Here is a 14,847-nt window from a genome sequence, read left to right as displayed (position 1 = left end):
GCCCACCGATCCTGTCCCTGAGCCTTAATAAAAGCACCTTTTTGCACCAAAAATGTCTTCAAGAATTCTTTCTTGGCCATCAGCTGCAAACACCCACCACCACTCCAAAACCCCATGAGGACCACTCCTCCCAAACAACACAGAACAATCCACCCAATAAAAAGAGCCATCTGGGTCTTTGCTGTTGGTCTCGAAGAAGAAAATATTCTGACCCCTCCACTGTCTTCATCCCCTGCTTTAGTCCAAGTTTGCCTTTTCTTATTTATGTTTTTAATGTTTATTTATTTTGAGAGACAGAGCATGAGAGGGGGAGGGGCAGAGAGAGAGAGGGAGACAAAGATTCTGAAGCAGGCTCCAGTCTCCGAGCTATCAGCACAGAGCCTGACGCGGGACTTGAACCCATGAACCGTGAGATCAATGACCTGAGCCAAAGCGACTGAGCCACCCAAGAGCCCCCAAGTTTGCCTTTTAATAATCAGGGATGACTTCTGTATTCAGTACAAGCATGTGCTGTGCAGTGGCCCACAGATCTTGTTTAAAGTAAGACAGTGGTTAACAGTGGAGATGCTGGGGCGCCTGAGTGGCTCAGTTGGTTAAGTCTCCGATTTCGGCTCAGGTCCTGATCTCACGATTCATGATTCGAGCCCCACGTCAGGCTCTGTGCTGACAGCAAAGAGCCTTGGGCTTGCTTTAGATTCTGTGTCTCTCTGTCCCTCTGTCTCTCCCCTGCTTGCATTCTGTCTCTGTCTCTCTCAAAAATAAACATAAATTAAACAAAAAAACAAAACAATGGAGATGCTGACCTTGCTAAGTAACCTTGAGCCAGAACGTCAACGTCAAAATCTTAGTGTCAAAATCATTGACAGCTGAACTCACTTCCACAGGCTGCTCTGTACAGAAACAGAACATAACTGCTTTTAAATTCTCTGTATCATTTTCCCATCTATTAAAGTGAACATGTTGGTACATTATTAATCACTTCAACTTTCTTCAAAGGTGGTCTTAAAACCCTTAATGTTCATTTAAATGATGGCTTTTAATTTAGCTTTAAAAGTTTTAAAAAATTAACTGAAGCCAATTATTTAAGTAACTTTTTTCTCTTCTGTTTCAATAATAAGTAGCTTCATACATGTGACTCATGTAATTCAAGCTAGTGCAGTAAGGTAGCAGAGACATTTTGATATATTATTGGATAGATGTAAATTGCTTAGACTCAGAATCCCAAATTAAGATAAGCAAGACAGTGCTGGCGCCACCAAGGTGTACTCTATAAGTAGCCTAGAGGGAAAGTGGATTAAATAGTATTAACCTATTGAAAGTGAAAGTGTAAGCAATTTTGCTTCATAGTTTCTAAAGGAATGTACCCATACATCATGGAAGGCTTTCAGAACTTTCAGACACAGGAAACCGATTTCATATCTTAGAAACTTAATTTATGGTGATTTCAGAGCATCAATCCAAAACTCATAAATCCAAAATGTTGAGTGTTTAATAGTATGGAAGGGGGAAAAGAATTTGGAAATAATATTGCTTCTTTCTAAAACTTAAGAGCAAGGGGAAAAAAGTGAAAAATCATAAAGCTGAAATGCCTCTCAAATTGTTTAACCCTATTTTTTAAAGTTAATTTAAGCAGAGGCTGGGCTAATAGCCCAGTGTTCTGACTTGCCATCACTTAGATTTTACATGAGGATGAGTAAGTGGTGAGCCACAATGAGCACATTAAGTCTTCAGTATTGAGACACCTTTTTCATAAATAATGTACAAGCAGTAAATCTAAATTTGATGTTCTGTTTAGCTGAAGCTTGAAGATTTTCAATTTACATAAAGAAGTTACTTAGCTAAAGACTGGGAGAAAAAGCCAAGAAAAGAAATGAAATAGGAATGTTCTCAGAGGGAAAAGAGAATAGGAAGGGTGTTCCAAGAATCAACGTCATTGGTACATTTTCAATTAACATCACAGGCAATGGTAGACTCGACCCCCCACTGTTTTAATGTACGATAGGGTTATGAGGTGTTAGATGTGATTCTCCAACACAGTAACCACAGAACAGGCTTCCATACTAAAGCATCTAGGACTTTTTCTTCCTCCTAAACTCTCATTAGCAACAAATTGTGTTTTGCTTTTACGTCCTTGAAGGATGTTCTTTTCTCTTTCTGGCTCCAAGTACAATGCATGATCCCTATGGATCTTGTAAAATCTGTCCTTATTACTGGTTTAATATACATCCATCCTACTCCCGGTCCAGTAATTAAAATTATTTACCACTTTTTTTTTATTTTTTTTTTTAAGTATTTTATTTATTTCTAGGAGAGAGAGAGCGTGAGCAGGGGAGGGTCAGAGAGAGAGGGAGTCACAGACTCTGAAACAGGCTCCAGGCTCTGAGCTGGCAGTCAGCACAGAGCCCGACGCGGGGCTCGAACCCACGAACCGCGAGATCATGACCTGAGCGAAAGTCAGACGCTGAACCGACTAAGCCACCCAGGCGCCCCAATTATTTACCACTTTAAATTCCTTTCCTTTTAAGATTAAAATCTAAATCACTTTTGTCACTCAAGAAATCTTTAAAAAAATTCCATTTCATTTTCCCCTCTAATTTCCCCCAAATGCATAAATATTTCCTTTCTTTAAATTCTTTTTTGCTCCTGCTCTACATTTTCTTTTATGCCTTCTTCATTCTGATGGCTTTTGTTTACTATGTACCAGGTGTCTTCCATTGCCTGCTTTAAGTCCCTCTAAAGCTCAAGTTTTCCACAACGAATAGCTATATGTAATGGTTTCATTAGCTAGAAAAATTTGTGTTTATATGATAAATACCAACATGTTTTATAACCTACAGGGGAAACATCCAGATGATTTTTTAGTTTTTATCAAAATAGTTCACCGTCTTTGAAGCACACCCCTACCTTCTTTACGTTGCCAATTGTTCTTTCCATGGTTTATAATGCTTAATATTTTCATGCTTTTATCAAGCCTCTCTGTATTTTACAGTCCAATGCTACAGCACGGCTCCTAAATTTAACACGTACGGTACACGAGCCCCATTTTGTGATAGTGATGTAGTTGTACGACGGCTGGAACTCTTTCTACTACTGCCACCTAGTGGTTCTCCTCACCAGATGTATTTTCCAGAAGTGTTTTTCTAGAAATCGCATGTTGGCAGAATCCAAAAGCTAAAGATATTCAAGTGGAAACCATAAAAGTTTTATTTCACATTGTATTAAGGTAACCCTGTTTCATATGCCTAGGGAAGAATAGGGAAGATGCTTCACTCTTTCCATGAAAATAAAACTCTCACAACGTCTAGCTGAAAAAATTTTTATATGTACCTACACGTGGATGTCTAAAGTATGTGACGTCAGAAATGCCAGGAGCTCTTCCACCTGCGCCTGCCTCCCACCTCCAGCCAATGTACTAGACAGCATGATTCATTAGGTGTCACGGCACCTGCACAAAGGAAATCAGAAGCACGTGCCTCTGGCCAGAGGTAAACAAGAGGCAAGATCAGCACCTGTTCAGCTCTGCTCCTGCTGCGATCTGAAGGCGCCACTGACATTTACATAATCTGACCTATGTGTAACGGTTAAAAGTGGAGAAAGAAGGGGCGCCTGGATGGGTCAGTCGGCTAAGCGTCCCACTTTGACTCAGGTCATGATCTCGCGGTTCGTGGGTTTGAGCCCCTGTCGGGCTCTGTGCTGACTGCCAGCTCAGAGCCTGGACCCTGCTTCAGATTCTGTATCTCCCTCTCTCTCTGACCCTCCCCTGCTCACGCTTTCTCTCTCTCTCTCCCTCCCTCTCTCTCAGAAATAAATTTTAAAAACATTAAAAAGTTAATAAAGTGAAGAAAAAACTATATTAGATCAGTGGATTGCATCTTTGCCCATCTCCACACAGCCACCAAGTGACCTCTGAGACTAGAAGAGAACCGAGTAAACAAACACCTCAATAAACAGCATCATTAAGACCTCCACAGAGCTGGTATCTTTACTAATTAACTTATGGACATGTTAAAATTATTTTCCTCATTTGGGGTAGGTTTGGGTCAACCCTATGTCCCCAGCACCTAGCACACTTCTTAGTATATAGCAAGCACTCAGAAAATATTTGTTGGATGAATGAATTTACCAAATGGGAAATAAGGGCTGCTCTGAAAAGTGAGTTTAGCAGGGCCATTGGTTTGGTCTATGAAGCAGAGTTTTCCATGTTCTTATGTTTCATATTAATTCTATTTCCCATATTTTATCAAGTGACACATGAAACCTGTTTTGAAATCTGTCATCTTAATTTGGATTCTCTCTTTGCAGGTCTCTTCCAAAACCCTCTGTGCCAATATAACCTGTACCGTTTATATATCATCTACCACCTTCCAGGAGTAGGGGTGCTTGACCGAAATCGTAAGGACACCTCTTGCAGAGAAATATTTGAAAGGCAGTCTTCAGCTCACTGGCTTAAAAATGCTGAAAGTCTTTGAAAATAGTTTTCTTTATAGAGTTTCTCAATTATTTATTTTTGAAATTTTTGCTCTGAAATTTGCCCTAGTTTAGGAATTATTTCTCTTGATCACTGTATTGGAAAGGCCATTTAACTGAGCATGAGGACAGGATTCCTTGGCCCTGACTTTGACATAAATGTGTTGGATGCCAAATCATTTCTCCCCAGCATTTTATTGTTTTATTTCAAAAATGAGAGAATTGGACTAAATCTCTTAAAGCCCAATTTAAGATCTAAAAATTGTTTTCTTTGGGGCGCCTGAGTGGCTCAGTCAGTTAAGCATCTGACTTCGGCTCAGGTCATGATCTCACGGTTCGTGGGTTCGAGCCTCGCATCGGGCTCTGTGCTGACAGCCAGCTCAGAGCCTGGCGCCTCTTTTAGATTCTGTGTCTCCTTCTCTCTCTGACCCTCCCCTGCTCACGCTGTCTCTCCCTCTCTCAGAAATAAATAAATAACATTTAAAAAATTAAAAATAAAATAAAAATTTTCTTTGAAATCTTGTAAATATATATATTAAAACTTACATAATCAATGATAATTTCTTTGTGAATATACCTTTAGGCATTATAGATAAACTAGTAAGTCTGATTTACATGAACCACAAAAATAACCTCACTGCATTACATTTTACACTTTGGGGGGCTGCTTTTACCTCCAAGGAAGTAACTGCATTAGCCCTTTACAGTTCCCACAGAGTGTTCACATATGACATAGTTCAGATAAACACTTTTGAAAGTATTCAGTTATCTTCTGAATCACTCCGCTTCTCTATAATGCTACAAAATAACATTACTATTTGCATTTGTCAGAAGTTACAGAGAAAGAAAGAAGATCAATGATTACCATTTTTAATCACAAAAAGGCTCATATAGTTCAATCAATAGCATTCGGAGGAAAAGTAGACGCCTCATGGAATCCTAGATCACCGTTTAAGCAAACACCGGCTCAGAGAGTACCTCCAGGTATTTTGAAAAACAAAAATGAAATCAAAATTCTTCAGAGTTTTGGTTAATTTGACTATAATAATAATGGCTGCAATTTACAATAAGCTAAACCCTGACATGGTAAAATAAATATCTTCCAATTTTATTAGTCTAATTAAAGTGATATGCAATTTTATCCTCATTTATGTAAATTAAATTAAATGAGGTAATGTGACAATGATGCGATAGTACCTTGAAGTTCTTGCTTTAGTATCTAGTGAATATAAAAGTCTCCATAAATAAGCCATGGTTGTTATTACCATCACTATCATTGGACAATTTCACCAATTAAAGCTATAAGTTGTTGATAATATGGCAAAAATATTAAGAATAAGTAAAGACCATCTATAATTCTTTCACACAAAAATAATAACTTAATATTTTGGTTGGATTACATACACACTCCTTCTATATAAGTATAATTTGAATATTTTCAGTGATGTTTTATTAGTTAGAATTTAATTTCTTATGTGTAACAGCAATTCAGCTTCATTGACTTAAGTTAATAGAGATTTTTCTCACACAGCAGCGAGTACAAAGGTGTGGTGTTCAGGGCTAATGCGAAGTTCAATAATATCATCAGTGTTTAAGAATACATCCATCTCTATTTCTATTTTTAGTGTGCTTTATGGTGACAAGGTGGCTGCTATATAGCCAGGCCTTACAAGGAGATACAAAAAAGAGACAAAGACAAAAGCCTTTTACTCATGACACTTGGCCAAAGGGGCAACATAGATTTGCAAAAACACAAATAAAAAAAGATTTTCTAGAAAGAAAAACTATTAAGATGGAAAATAATTTTGAAGCAATTACCCAGAATGTAGCATAGAGAAGGCAAGAGATAGAACATATTAATTAGCTGATGAGACAAGGAGACATTAGAAACAGAAGGTCCAGTATCAGGTTAGTATTCCTGAGGGGAAAAAAATAGAGAATCTGGGCATAAGTTGATGTTTGGGTGATAACGAGTGAGGATTTTCCAAATTGGATAAATGATATGAATCTTTAGATTAATCACAGAAAATTAATCCAAAGACATAAATAACATACAACAACGTCAAAAATCCCCACCAAAGGCAAAATGATCTAAAAATAGAATGAAAATGAAAATGAAAAGGTAGATTACCTACAACATAAGAAGTTATAGATTCACAATAAACTCCAATTTATGGAAGACAGAAGACAATGATCCAATGCCTTTAAAATACTGAGGAAAAGTAACTGTCAGCCAAAAATTCTACAACTAGGAAGCTAGTCAAAAATGAGCAAGTGGGGCACCTGGGTGGCTCAGTCCACCAAGCGTCCAACTTCGGCTCAGGTCATGATCTCACAGATTCTGGGTTTGAGACCCGCGTCTGGCTCTCTGCTGTCAGTGGGGAGCCTGCCTCAGATCCTCTGTCTCCCTCTCTCTCTCTCTACCTCTCCCCCACTCATACTTGCTCTTTCAAAATTAGACATTTTCAAAAAATGAGCAAGAGGAAAAAAAATGGCAAAATCAAGACTTTCCCCTCAACCTTTTAATGTGAAATTTTCCTAACATAGGAAAAGTTGAAAGAATGCTAAATACATATACACATATATTTTCAATAATTGTTAATATTCTGTCATATTCACCACCCTTCATATATGAGGCTTTGCCTCTTTATTCAAGAAGGACCGCCTCAAAGCTTCTACTTACATCTGATTGGTCATGCCCAACTCCATGTAAACTGGAAAACATCAAAATACCACTGAACCATTTAGATGTTTCAGTAGCAGATATCATGACTCTTCACTTCCAAGTAATTTAGCTGTAAGTTTAAAAATAAGGGCATTCTTCTATATACTAACAATACCATTGTCATATCTAAATAACTATGAGTGTACTCATATTATCTAATATATAATAATACGTTTTCAAATGTTCCCAGTTGTTCCAAGATGGCTGCTATAGCCACTCTTTCAAACCAGAATCCAATCAAGGTTCCTAATAACATTTGGTTGTTATGGACCTTTACTATTTTTTTAATAGGTTTTTTTTTTTTTTTTAGACAGAAAGAGCATGAGTGGGGGAGGGGCAGAGAGGGAGGGAGAGACAGAATCTGAAACAGGCTCCAGGCTCTGAGCTGCCAGCACAGAACCCAATGCAGAGCTTGAAACCATGAACTGCGAGATCATGACCGGAGCCGAAGTCGGACACTTAACCAAATGAGCCACCCAGGTGCCACTACTCTTTTTAAATTTAAACTGGATTTCGAAATTTGTTTCCATGACTTTTATAGGGAGTAGGTCAGTTAAATTGTAGAACGTGTCAATTTGTATGATTGTTTCCACAAGATGCCATTGAACTTGTTCCTTTACCCACTGCATGTCCCAGAGAATGAAAGAAATGTTCTGGCTGCAGAAATGTGTAGAGCAGTGGTTCTCAAAGTGTGGCCCCCAAACCAGTAATAGCAGCATCGCCTAAGAACTTGTGACAAATGCAAATTCGTGCCCCCAAAGAGACAGACTAAATTAGAAACTCAAGGATGGGACCCAGAAAACTGTGTTTGAACAAGCCTTTCAGGTGATTCTAGTACACACCCCAGTTAGGAGCAACTAGCAGCGGGGCAAGAACACAAGCTTTGGGATCAGACCCCCCTAGGCTTGAATACTAGCTATGCTAGTAAATAGAAGTTTTATTAATCTAGAGATTAATTTGTTTCAGCTTTCTTATTTTAAAACTAGGGACAGACAATATCTTCCTCTGGCTATCACGATGCTTAGTACGTAAAACATTGCCACCAATGCCTGATCTGACACATATGAAGTGTGTGATAAACTGATCTGTTCTGTTAGTCTCCTCCTCGTTTTTTTTTTTTTCCACTTCACATAAGATGCCCAAACTGAATGTTATCAGATTAATGCAAGTAAGCCATGCTGTGGTAGGAAATGAATCTCTGGATAGAAAATCACTCTTAAAAACAGCTAACACACGTAATAACAAGCCATGTAAGACCACACCATCTGTTTTTCAGCACTATAGTTACAGGTATGAGGAAGACAGCTGACCACTACCTTCGGCTTTACCTTTCTTTGGTGTAACCAGACTGCTGAAATAACTATTATCCTTTCATTCTCTTTACTACTTTTCACATTATACCTCCAAAAATGAAATCTGAGGAAGAAAGAAAACTGAGACTGTTTCACTGCATCTGAGAGTTGTTCTTCTGAACAACTATGTTGCCTATAGCCTTCCTAAAAATTAGGATGACTGTAATCTACTCATTTCCTACAAAATGCCAATATATCCGAGCAACTAAATAGTATTTTTAGCTCAATACTTTAGCCTCGCTTACTTTAGCTTAATAGCTAAACATGTATAATGAAACTAATAAAACTCACTATGGAGATTTTTCAAATATGTCTTATAGTTTTATAGTTTCTATATTTGTTTTGATATAAATTTCATCATGCTGTGACATACATTTAGGACTCTGAATTCTTTAACTGGGAAGAAATCATACTTCAGATTATTCATAAGGCAATTTTAACACATTTTGATTTCAATACCTTTAACCTTAAATTGGGAAAGAAACCAATTATGTTCAAACAGCTTGAGAAGTAAGATCAGCTTGGAGTTTCTTCAAATCCCATCTGTCCATCCTTATAAAATGGGTAAAAGACATGTACCTATTTCATTAATTGATTTCCATTAATTATCATGCTTATTGTATGATAACCAATAACTTCAGAATCAAAACCCTGTGGGCTTTTGTATGGCTTCAAGGAAGTAAACATTTGCAGATTTCTCACCAACTACCTAAATATAGATAGGCATTAAGGGTGATTAAAATAAATAAAAATATCAATAAAATTGTTAAATGACTAGTAGTGGTCTAAGTGAAACTGCTGGATTTCTATATTTGCTCTTCTCCCCCAAACAAGATGGAACTCCCGTGCTAAGACCAAGGCAAGGCTAAGTCCCAGAGCCTAGGTGCAGCAGCGAAGGCATGTGTTACTCAGGAAGAGAGAAGAAGAAAACAAACAAACAAAAATTCAGGCAGACTGTTTACCAATTGGATAGTTCACCAGAGTGGGTGAATCCAGATATAAGGCAAGGAGGACAGAATCCAGAGAAAAGTCAAAATTAAAACTTTTGAGCTGGGTGATTGCAACCCTGGGAAGCCAGGTCTTAAAAAAATCTCTAGGGGCACCTGGGTGGCTTAGTCGGTTAAGCGTCCAACTTTCTCTTAGGTCATGATCTCGCGGTTCGTGGGTTCGGGCCCCGCGTCGGGCTCTGTGCTGACTGCCAGCTCAGAGCCTGGAGCCTATTTCAGAGTCTGTATCTCCCTCTCTCTCTCTGACCCTCCCCTGCTCACACTGTCTCTCTCTCTCTCCCAGAAATAAATAATATTTAAAAAAAAAAATCTCTGATCCTGAGTAGCAACGACACTAGGCACATCCAGGAAAGCAAATGCCAAGTTCTCTTTGTGCATGAAGCCTCAGAGAGGTACCAGAGATCAATGTGAGAACTGGAGACTGGGTGGCAACTGAGAAAACTGCAGAGTCAGAAGGATTTGTGAAGGCAAAAATCCACAGTCAGCAGAGTGTGTTCTGGAAGTCACGACTGGGGGACCCTGGAGTGGTGCCACGGAGCAGTCCTTGGCCAAAGAAATAAACAAAAACCACTTTCTTAGGGAGGCATTGTAAGGGAAAACAAATTCCAGAGAGATTAAATATCTAAATATAAATGAACTGAAAAGCACTTGGAAAAAAAAAAATAATTCCAAGGAGAAGTACAATCAAAGCTTTACACACAACTCAGGGCCATAAAAATGAAAAGTTGACAGATTTAAACTACATAAAAATGAAAAACATTATATGATATAGGAACAAATAAAAGACCTAATAGAAAGAAATCCTTGCAACATAAACAACAGGCAAAAGTTAATTCTTATTATATTAAAGGATTCCTGTAAATCAGTTTGTTAACTCCAAATTATAAAAAGTGACAAAAGCTATGAACAAGACATTTAGGGAAGGAAATAAATGTGATGTCTAATAATGAGCCTTACAAGTGAGCAAATACATGCAAAATAAAACAATGAGATATCATTTTCATCCTGCCGATATGAAACGTTGAAAAGGTTAGTAAAGATTAAGGGAGAAAAAAAGCACAGCTTAACTGGTGGGAGTGTAAACCAGCTAAACTTTCTTGGCAATGTGGCAGCATCCATCAACATATAAAATGTGCAAACCATTCAAAACAGCAATTAAATTTGAAGTCTCTTTTGCAAAAGTATTTGTGCATATAAACAAAGATTTATGTATAAAACTGCTCAATGAAATATTTTAAGTAAAAGAAAAACTAATGAAAACACTGAATGGTCCTTCATAGAAGAATGTTAAGTTATGGCACATTCCTACAATATGAACTCTTGCACTTTAAAATTATTCCATAGGGTACAGAGTATAAAAAATACATCATTGAGCAATAAAGAGTATGACAAAATTGGAACTGAGGTCACATATGTGTGTGAACACACATGTGTATGCACATAGGCTGTAAATACACATACAAAACTCTTAATAGTATTACCTTAGGTAAGAGGACTGAGAAAGATCAAAGGGAGATTTCACTTTCTACTATTCTCTAGTTTATATTCATTATCAGTAAAATGTGCATTTTGTAATTAAAACATACAGAAGGGGTGCCTGGCTGGCTCAGTAAGAAGAGCGTGGGACTCTTCATCACAAGGTCACGAGTTCGAGCCCTACAATGGGTATAGGCATTACTTATAAATAATAAATACATATATAAACATATAAATAAGTAAAATGCAAATTCTACAAAAAACACAGGAGAATCTGGGGAAATCAGAAAGGGAATGGTCAGTCATTTGTGAAGGGAACAATGCCATGAACTCCTCTAAGGCAGAGGCTATGTGCTCCCTGCTGCTTGTGGTATTGTGGGCTTTGGTGGCCCAACAGGTGCTGGTACATTCCATGTCTGTCCTGGCACCAGGCCTCTGGAGAGGAATGAACAAAGCAATGACAGTCTCTGGAAGATGCCATAAGAAATCCGGGCTTTGAGGACTAGCCTTTGAGCTCCAAAGCTGGGGAAGATGGAGATTCTTGTGATCTCAGATTTGTTTATTCTGTTTCTTTTGAAGTTAATGCCAAGAATCCAAAAGGTTTAAACTGCCCTAAATATTTCTCCTCATTTGGTCTGGTAGTCCATTTACAGATGCCTGTGTCTATCTAAGAAAAAGGATCAGTTTCTGCACATGAGAGTGAATATCTTAATGACAAAAATCCCCACTTGGATTCCATTGGTAACTTAATTGATTAAGCATTCTGTTCTCAGAGTTTTGAGATCTATACTGAATTAAAGAACTTGCGGCCAACCAAAGGCAAACCTAAGGCAATATAACTAAGAGAAAAGTTCAGTTTGGGCTTAAGTATCAAGGCATTTTTGATGGATTGAACTATTTATCCAAATGATCATTCTTAAACCAGAGAGTTGTGCTCTAGCCTCTTCCATTATAGCACTGTTCCACTGTTTAAAAATGCCAAATATGTGAAAAATACTAACTTAAAAATGTATTTTTTTTAGATTTTGCATTTGCGAATAATGTAGACAAGTAAGTGATTTTTTAACTTTACTTTTATTATCAAATTATTTTATAATTGTATTGACTTTAAATCATCTTCATTTCTCAAATAGATTTTAATGAGTTAAAAAATGACTGTTCAATAGATGGGAAAAATTGCTGTCTTTCTGTGACAAATAAGCTCAAGCAATTTTATTCATATTTGACATATTTAGGTTTTTAATATTATTATTCTAACCAGAAATAAATAAATAGCTGATTTGGTGCATAAAAAAGAAAACCTAAGAATTACAAATGTTTAATGTTTCTCTAAATATGTTTAGTGAAAGGTTACATAGATTAGCATATACTCACTGGAATTTACATTTTCAAAAGTAAATACTTCATTAAACTATGAAAAGCATTTCAAATTCAAGATCATCAATGAATTTTAAAGTCATTATTCTTTTTAAATTTTGCACTTGGGTATTTTTTTCATTGGATTCGGGGTTGAAAAATATTATTCCCAAGCACACTTATAAAATATAGCATAATGTAGGGGTGGCTGGGTGGCTCCATAGGTGGAGTCTGGCTTTGGCCTAGGTCATGATCTCATGGTTCATGAGTTCGAGTCGCATGTTGGGCTCTCTGCTGTTACCACAGAGCCCACTTTGCACCTTCTCTTCTCCCCTCTCTCTACCACTTCCCCACTCACTCTCTCAAAAAAAAAATTTAACAAAAAGTTTTAAAAACTAATAAGATAGAGCATAATGTAGAGAAATAGTAACTTTCTAATAAAGTGTACTTAAGATACTAATATGCATATGACATCTACAGATATTTTAATATTCTCATTTAACACTGGTTTCAAATCATGAACACATGAATGTGGAATAGCCAATCCCAAATATGTTTAAAAACTGTATTTTAAAAATAAACAATATATACAATAAAAATAGCATTCCTTATTCTGAAAGTCATTTATCAGTAGAAGCCAAGAGTTATTTGTTAATAGTACGAGGCTACCAATAACACAGAAAAATATGGCATTTATTTGGGGGTTTTTTGTTTGTTTCCTTATTTTATTTATTTTTTTAAATTGAAATCCAAGTTAGTTAACATACAGTATAACAGTGTCCGGAGTAGAATTTACTGATTCATCATTTACATATAACACACAGCGCTCGCTCATTCCAACAAGTGCCCTCCTTACTGCCCATCACCCATCTAGCCCATCACCCCACCCAGCTCCCCTCCAGCAAACCCTCGGTTTGTTCTCTATAGTTTATAGAGTCTTTATAGTTTATAGAGTCTCTAATGGTTTGCCTCCCTGTCCATTTTTATCTTATTTTTCCTTCCCTTCCCCTGTGTTCATCTGTTTTGTTTCTTAGATTCCACATATGAGTGAAACCCTATATATGTCTTTCTCTAACATACATTTCCCTGAGCATAATACATTCTAGTTCCATCCACGTTCTTGCAAATGGCAAGATTTCATTTATTTGTTTAAATTAAAATTTCACTTTGGTTTAATGATTTTTTTTTTTCTGACATGATTGCCATTTTTGCAGAACTGTGTTTGATAACCCAGAAGATGCTGTATTTGTAAGGTCCATGAAGAGATCAGCTATGGCTATTACCTCCCTCAACTGGGACACAGTTCCAACACGAGAGGAAAAATACCTCGACGAGAAAGGCACGGAACCTCCTCAAATGCTCACAGTTACACTGAGATAAACCCTGGTATTTGTAGAAATCCTAGTGGTTTTCAGCTGTTCATTAAACTTCTCTGTGATAAAGTGTATTGTATATTTAGTATATTATTTGAAATATGTAAATGTAAAGAGAAACGCCAATAATAACAATTCCTACACATTTTAAATGTTTGCTGAATACACATATACAGAAATGTATGCAAATCATTAAATGTTCAGCTCAACTAATTTTCAGACAATGAACATGTTCAGGTAACAACAGTCCTAGATCAAGAAATCAACGATTATATGCATACAAAGGGCCTCGTCATTCCTGTTACCACTCCTACTACCTATTCCTTTCTACTCCTTAAGAGTAATCACTGTTAGGATTCTAATCCATAAATTAATTGTGTTTGTCTTTGAAAGGCATATAAATGCAATCACAGAAGTTGAGTTATTTTGTGTCTGGCTTCTCTTATTACTGTAAAAGTCACTCATGCGGCAACAGCTCTATCATTCTCACTGCTGTATGGTAGCCCAATGTATGATTACACTACCGCTTATTTATCCAGTCTGTTATCTTTTTACTTGCCTTTGAAGGCACTTGCCAGTTCTGGGTGTGGGCTAGTAGTCTGAGCTTTGCCTGGCCTGAAGCCTGCTGCGAGAAGAAAGAGAAACCAGAAAAGCTTTTAGCAGTTTCCTGGTACTGAGAGACAAAACGCACTGTTGGTCTTCCCCAGCTAAGCGAAAGAGCTAGATCAAAGCTTACAAAGAGCAGGGTGACATTTCCTCCTATCTGATGGTGCTTAGACACCACCACAGTGTAACCCAGACAGTACAGACGTAGTGTAGAAGTGGAGCTGAAATCAAAACAGGCAAGGGACAAAATCTGAGGGGGAATAGTGGACTGTCCTGGAGAATCTGTAACCTCCTTTCACCTGTGGGCACTTATGATTTTGTACAAAACCAGGGCCTGAAAACTCAGCTCAGATCCCTGGTAGAGGAATGTACTTGGGGGAAGGAAAAAGCAGAGGTTTGGATATCGATGTGGATGAGTGGTGCAAAACAAAAGTTATAGTGCATGGCTTCCAAGATTTGGTCGTGAAAAAAAATCGAAATGTTCT

General features: G+C 37.4%; 1 protein-coding gene across 1 annotated transcript in view; it reads left to right on the top strand.

The window, feature by feature from the left end:
• LRRC72 (leucine rich repeat containing 72) overlaps positions 1-13,828 on the top strand; it is a 43,843-nt gene extending 30,015 nt beyond the window's left edge. Inside the window, exons 6-9 of the mRNA XM_077757618.1 lie at positions 4,303-4,392; positions 5,299-5,451; positions 12,050-12,077; positions 13,598-13,828. Of these exons, the coding sequence (XP_077613744.1) occupies positions 4,303-4,392; positions 5,299-5,451; positions 12,050-12,077; positions 13,598-13,763 (437 nt within the window). The 3' untranslated portion in view covers positions 13,764-13,828. The remainder of the gene's footprint in view (positions 1-4,302; positions 4,393-5,298; positions 5,452-12,049; positions 12,078-13,597) is intronic.
• Positions 13,829-14,847: the final 1,019 nt, after the last annotated feature.

Source organism: Crocuta crocuta, unplaced genomic scaffold (genome assembly GCF_008692635.1).
Source record: "Crocuta crocuta isolate KB4526 unplaced genomic scaffold, BGI_CrCroc_1.0 scaffold62, whole genome shotgun sequence".
Taxonomy (NCBI): Eukaryota; Metazoa; Chordata; class Mammalia; order Carnivora; family Hyaenidae; genus Crocuta; species Crocuta crocuta.
Note: the sequence above shows the minus strand (reverse complement) of the source record. Positions and strands in the feature narration are given on the sequence as shown.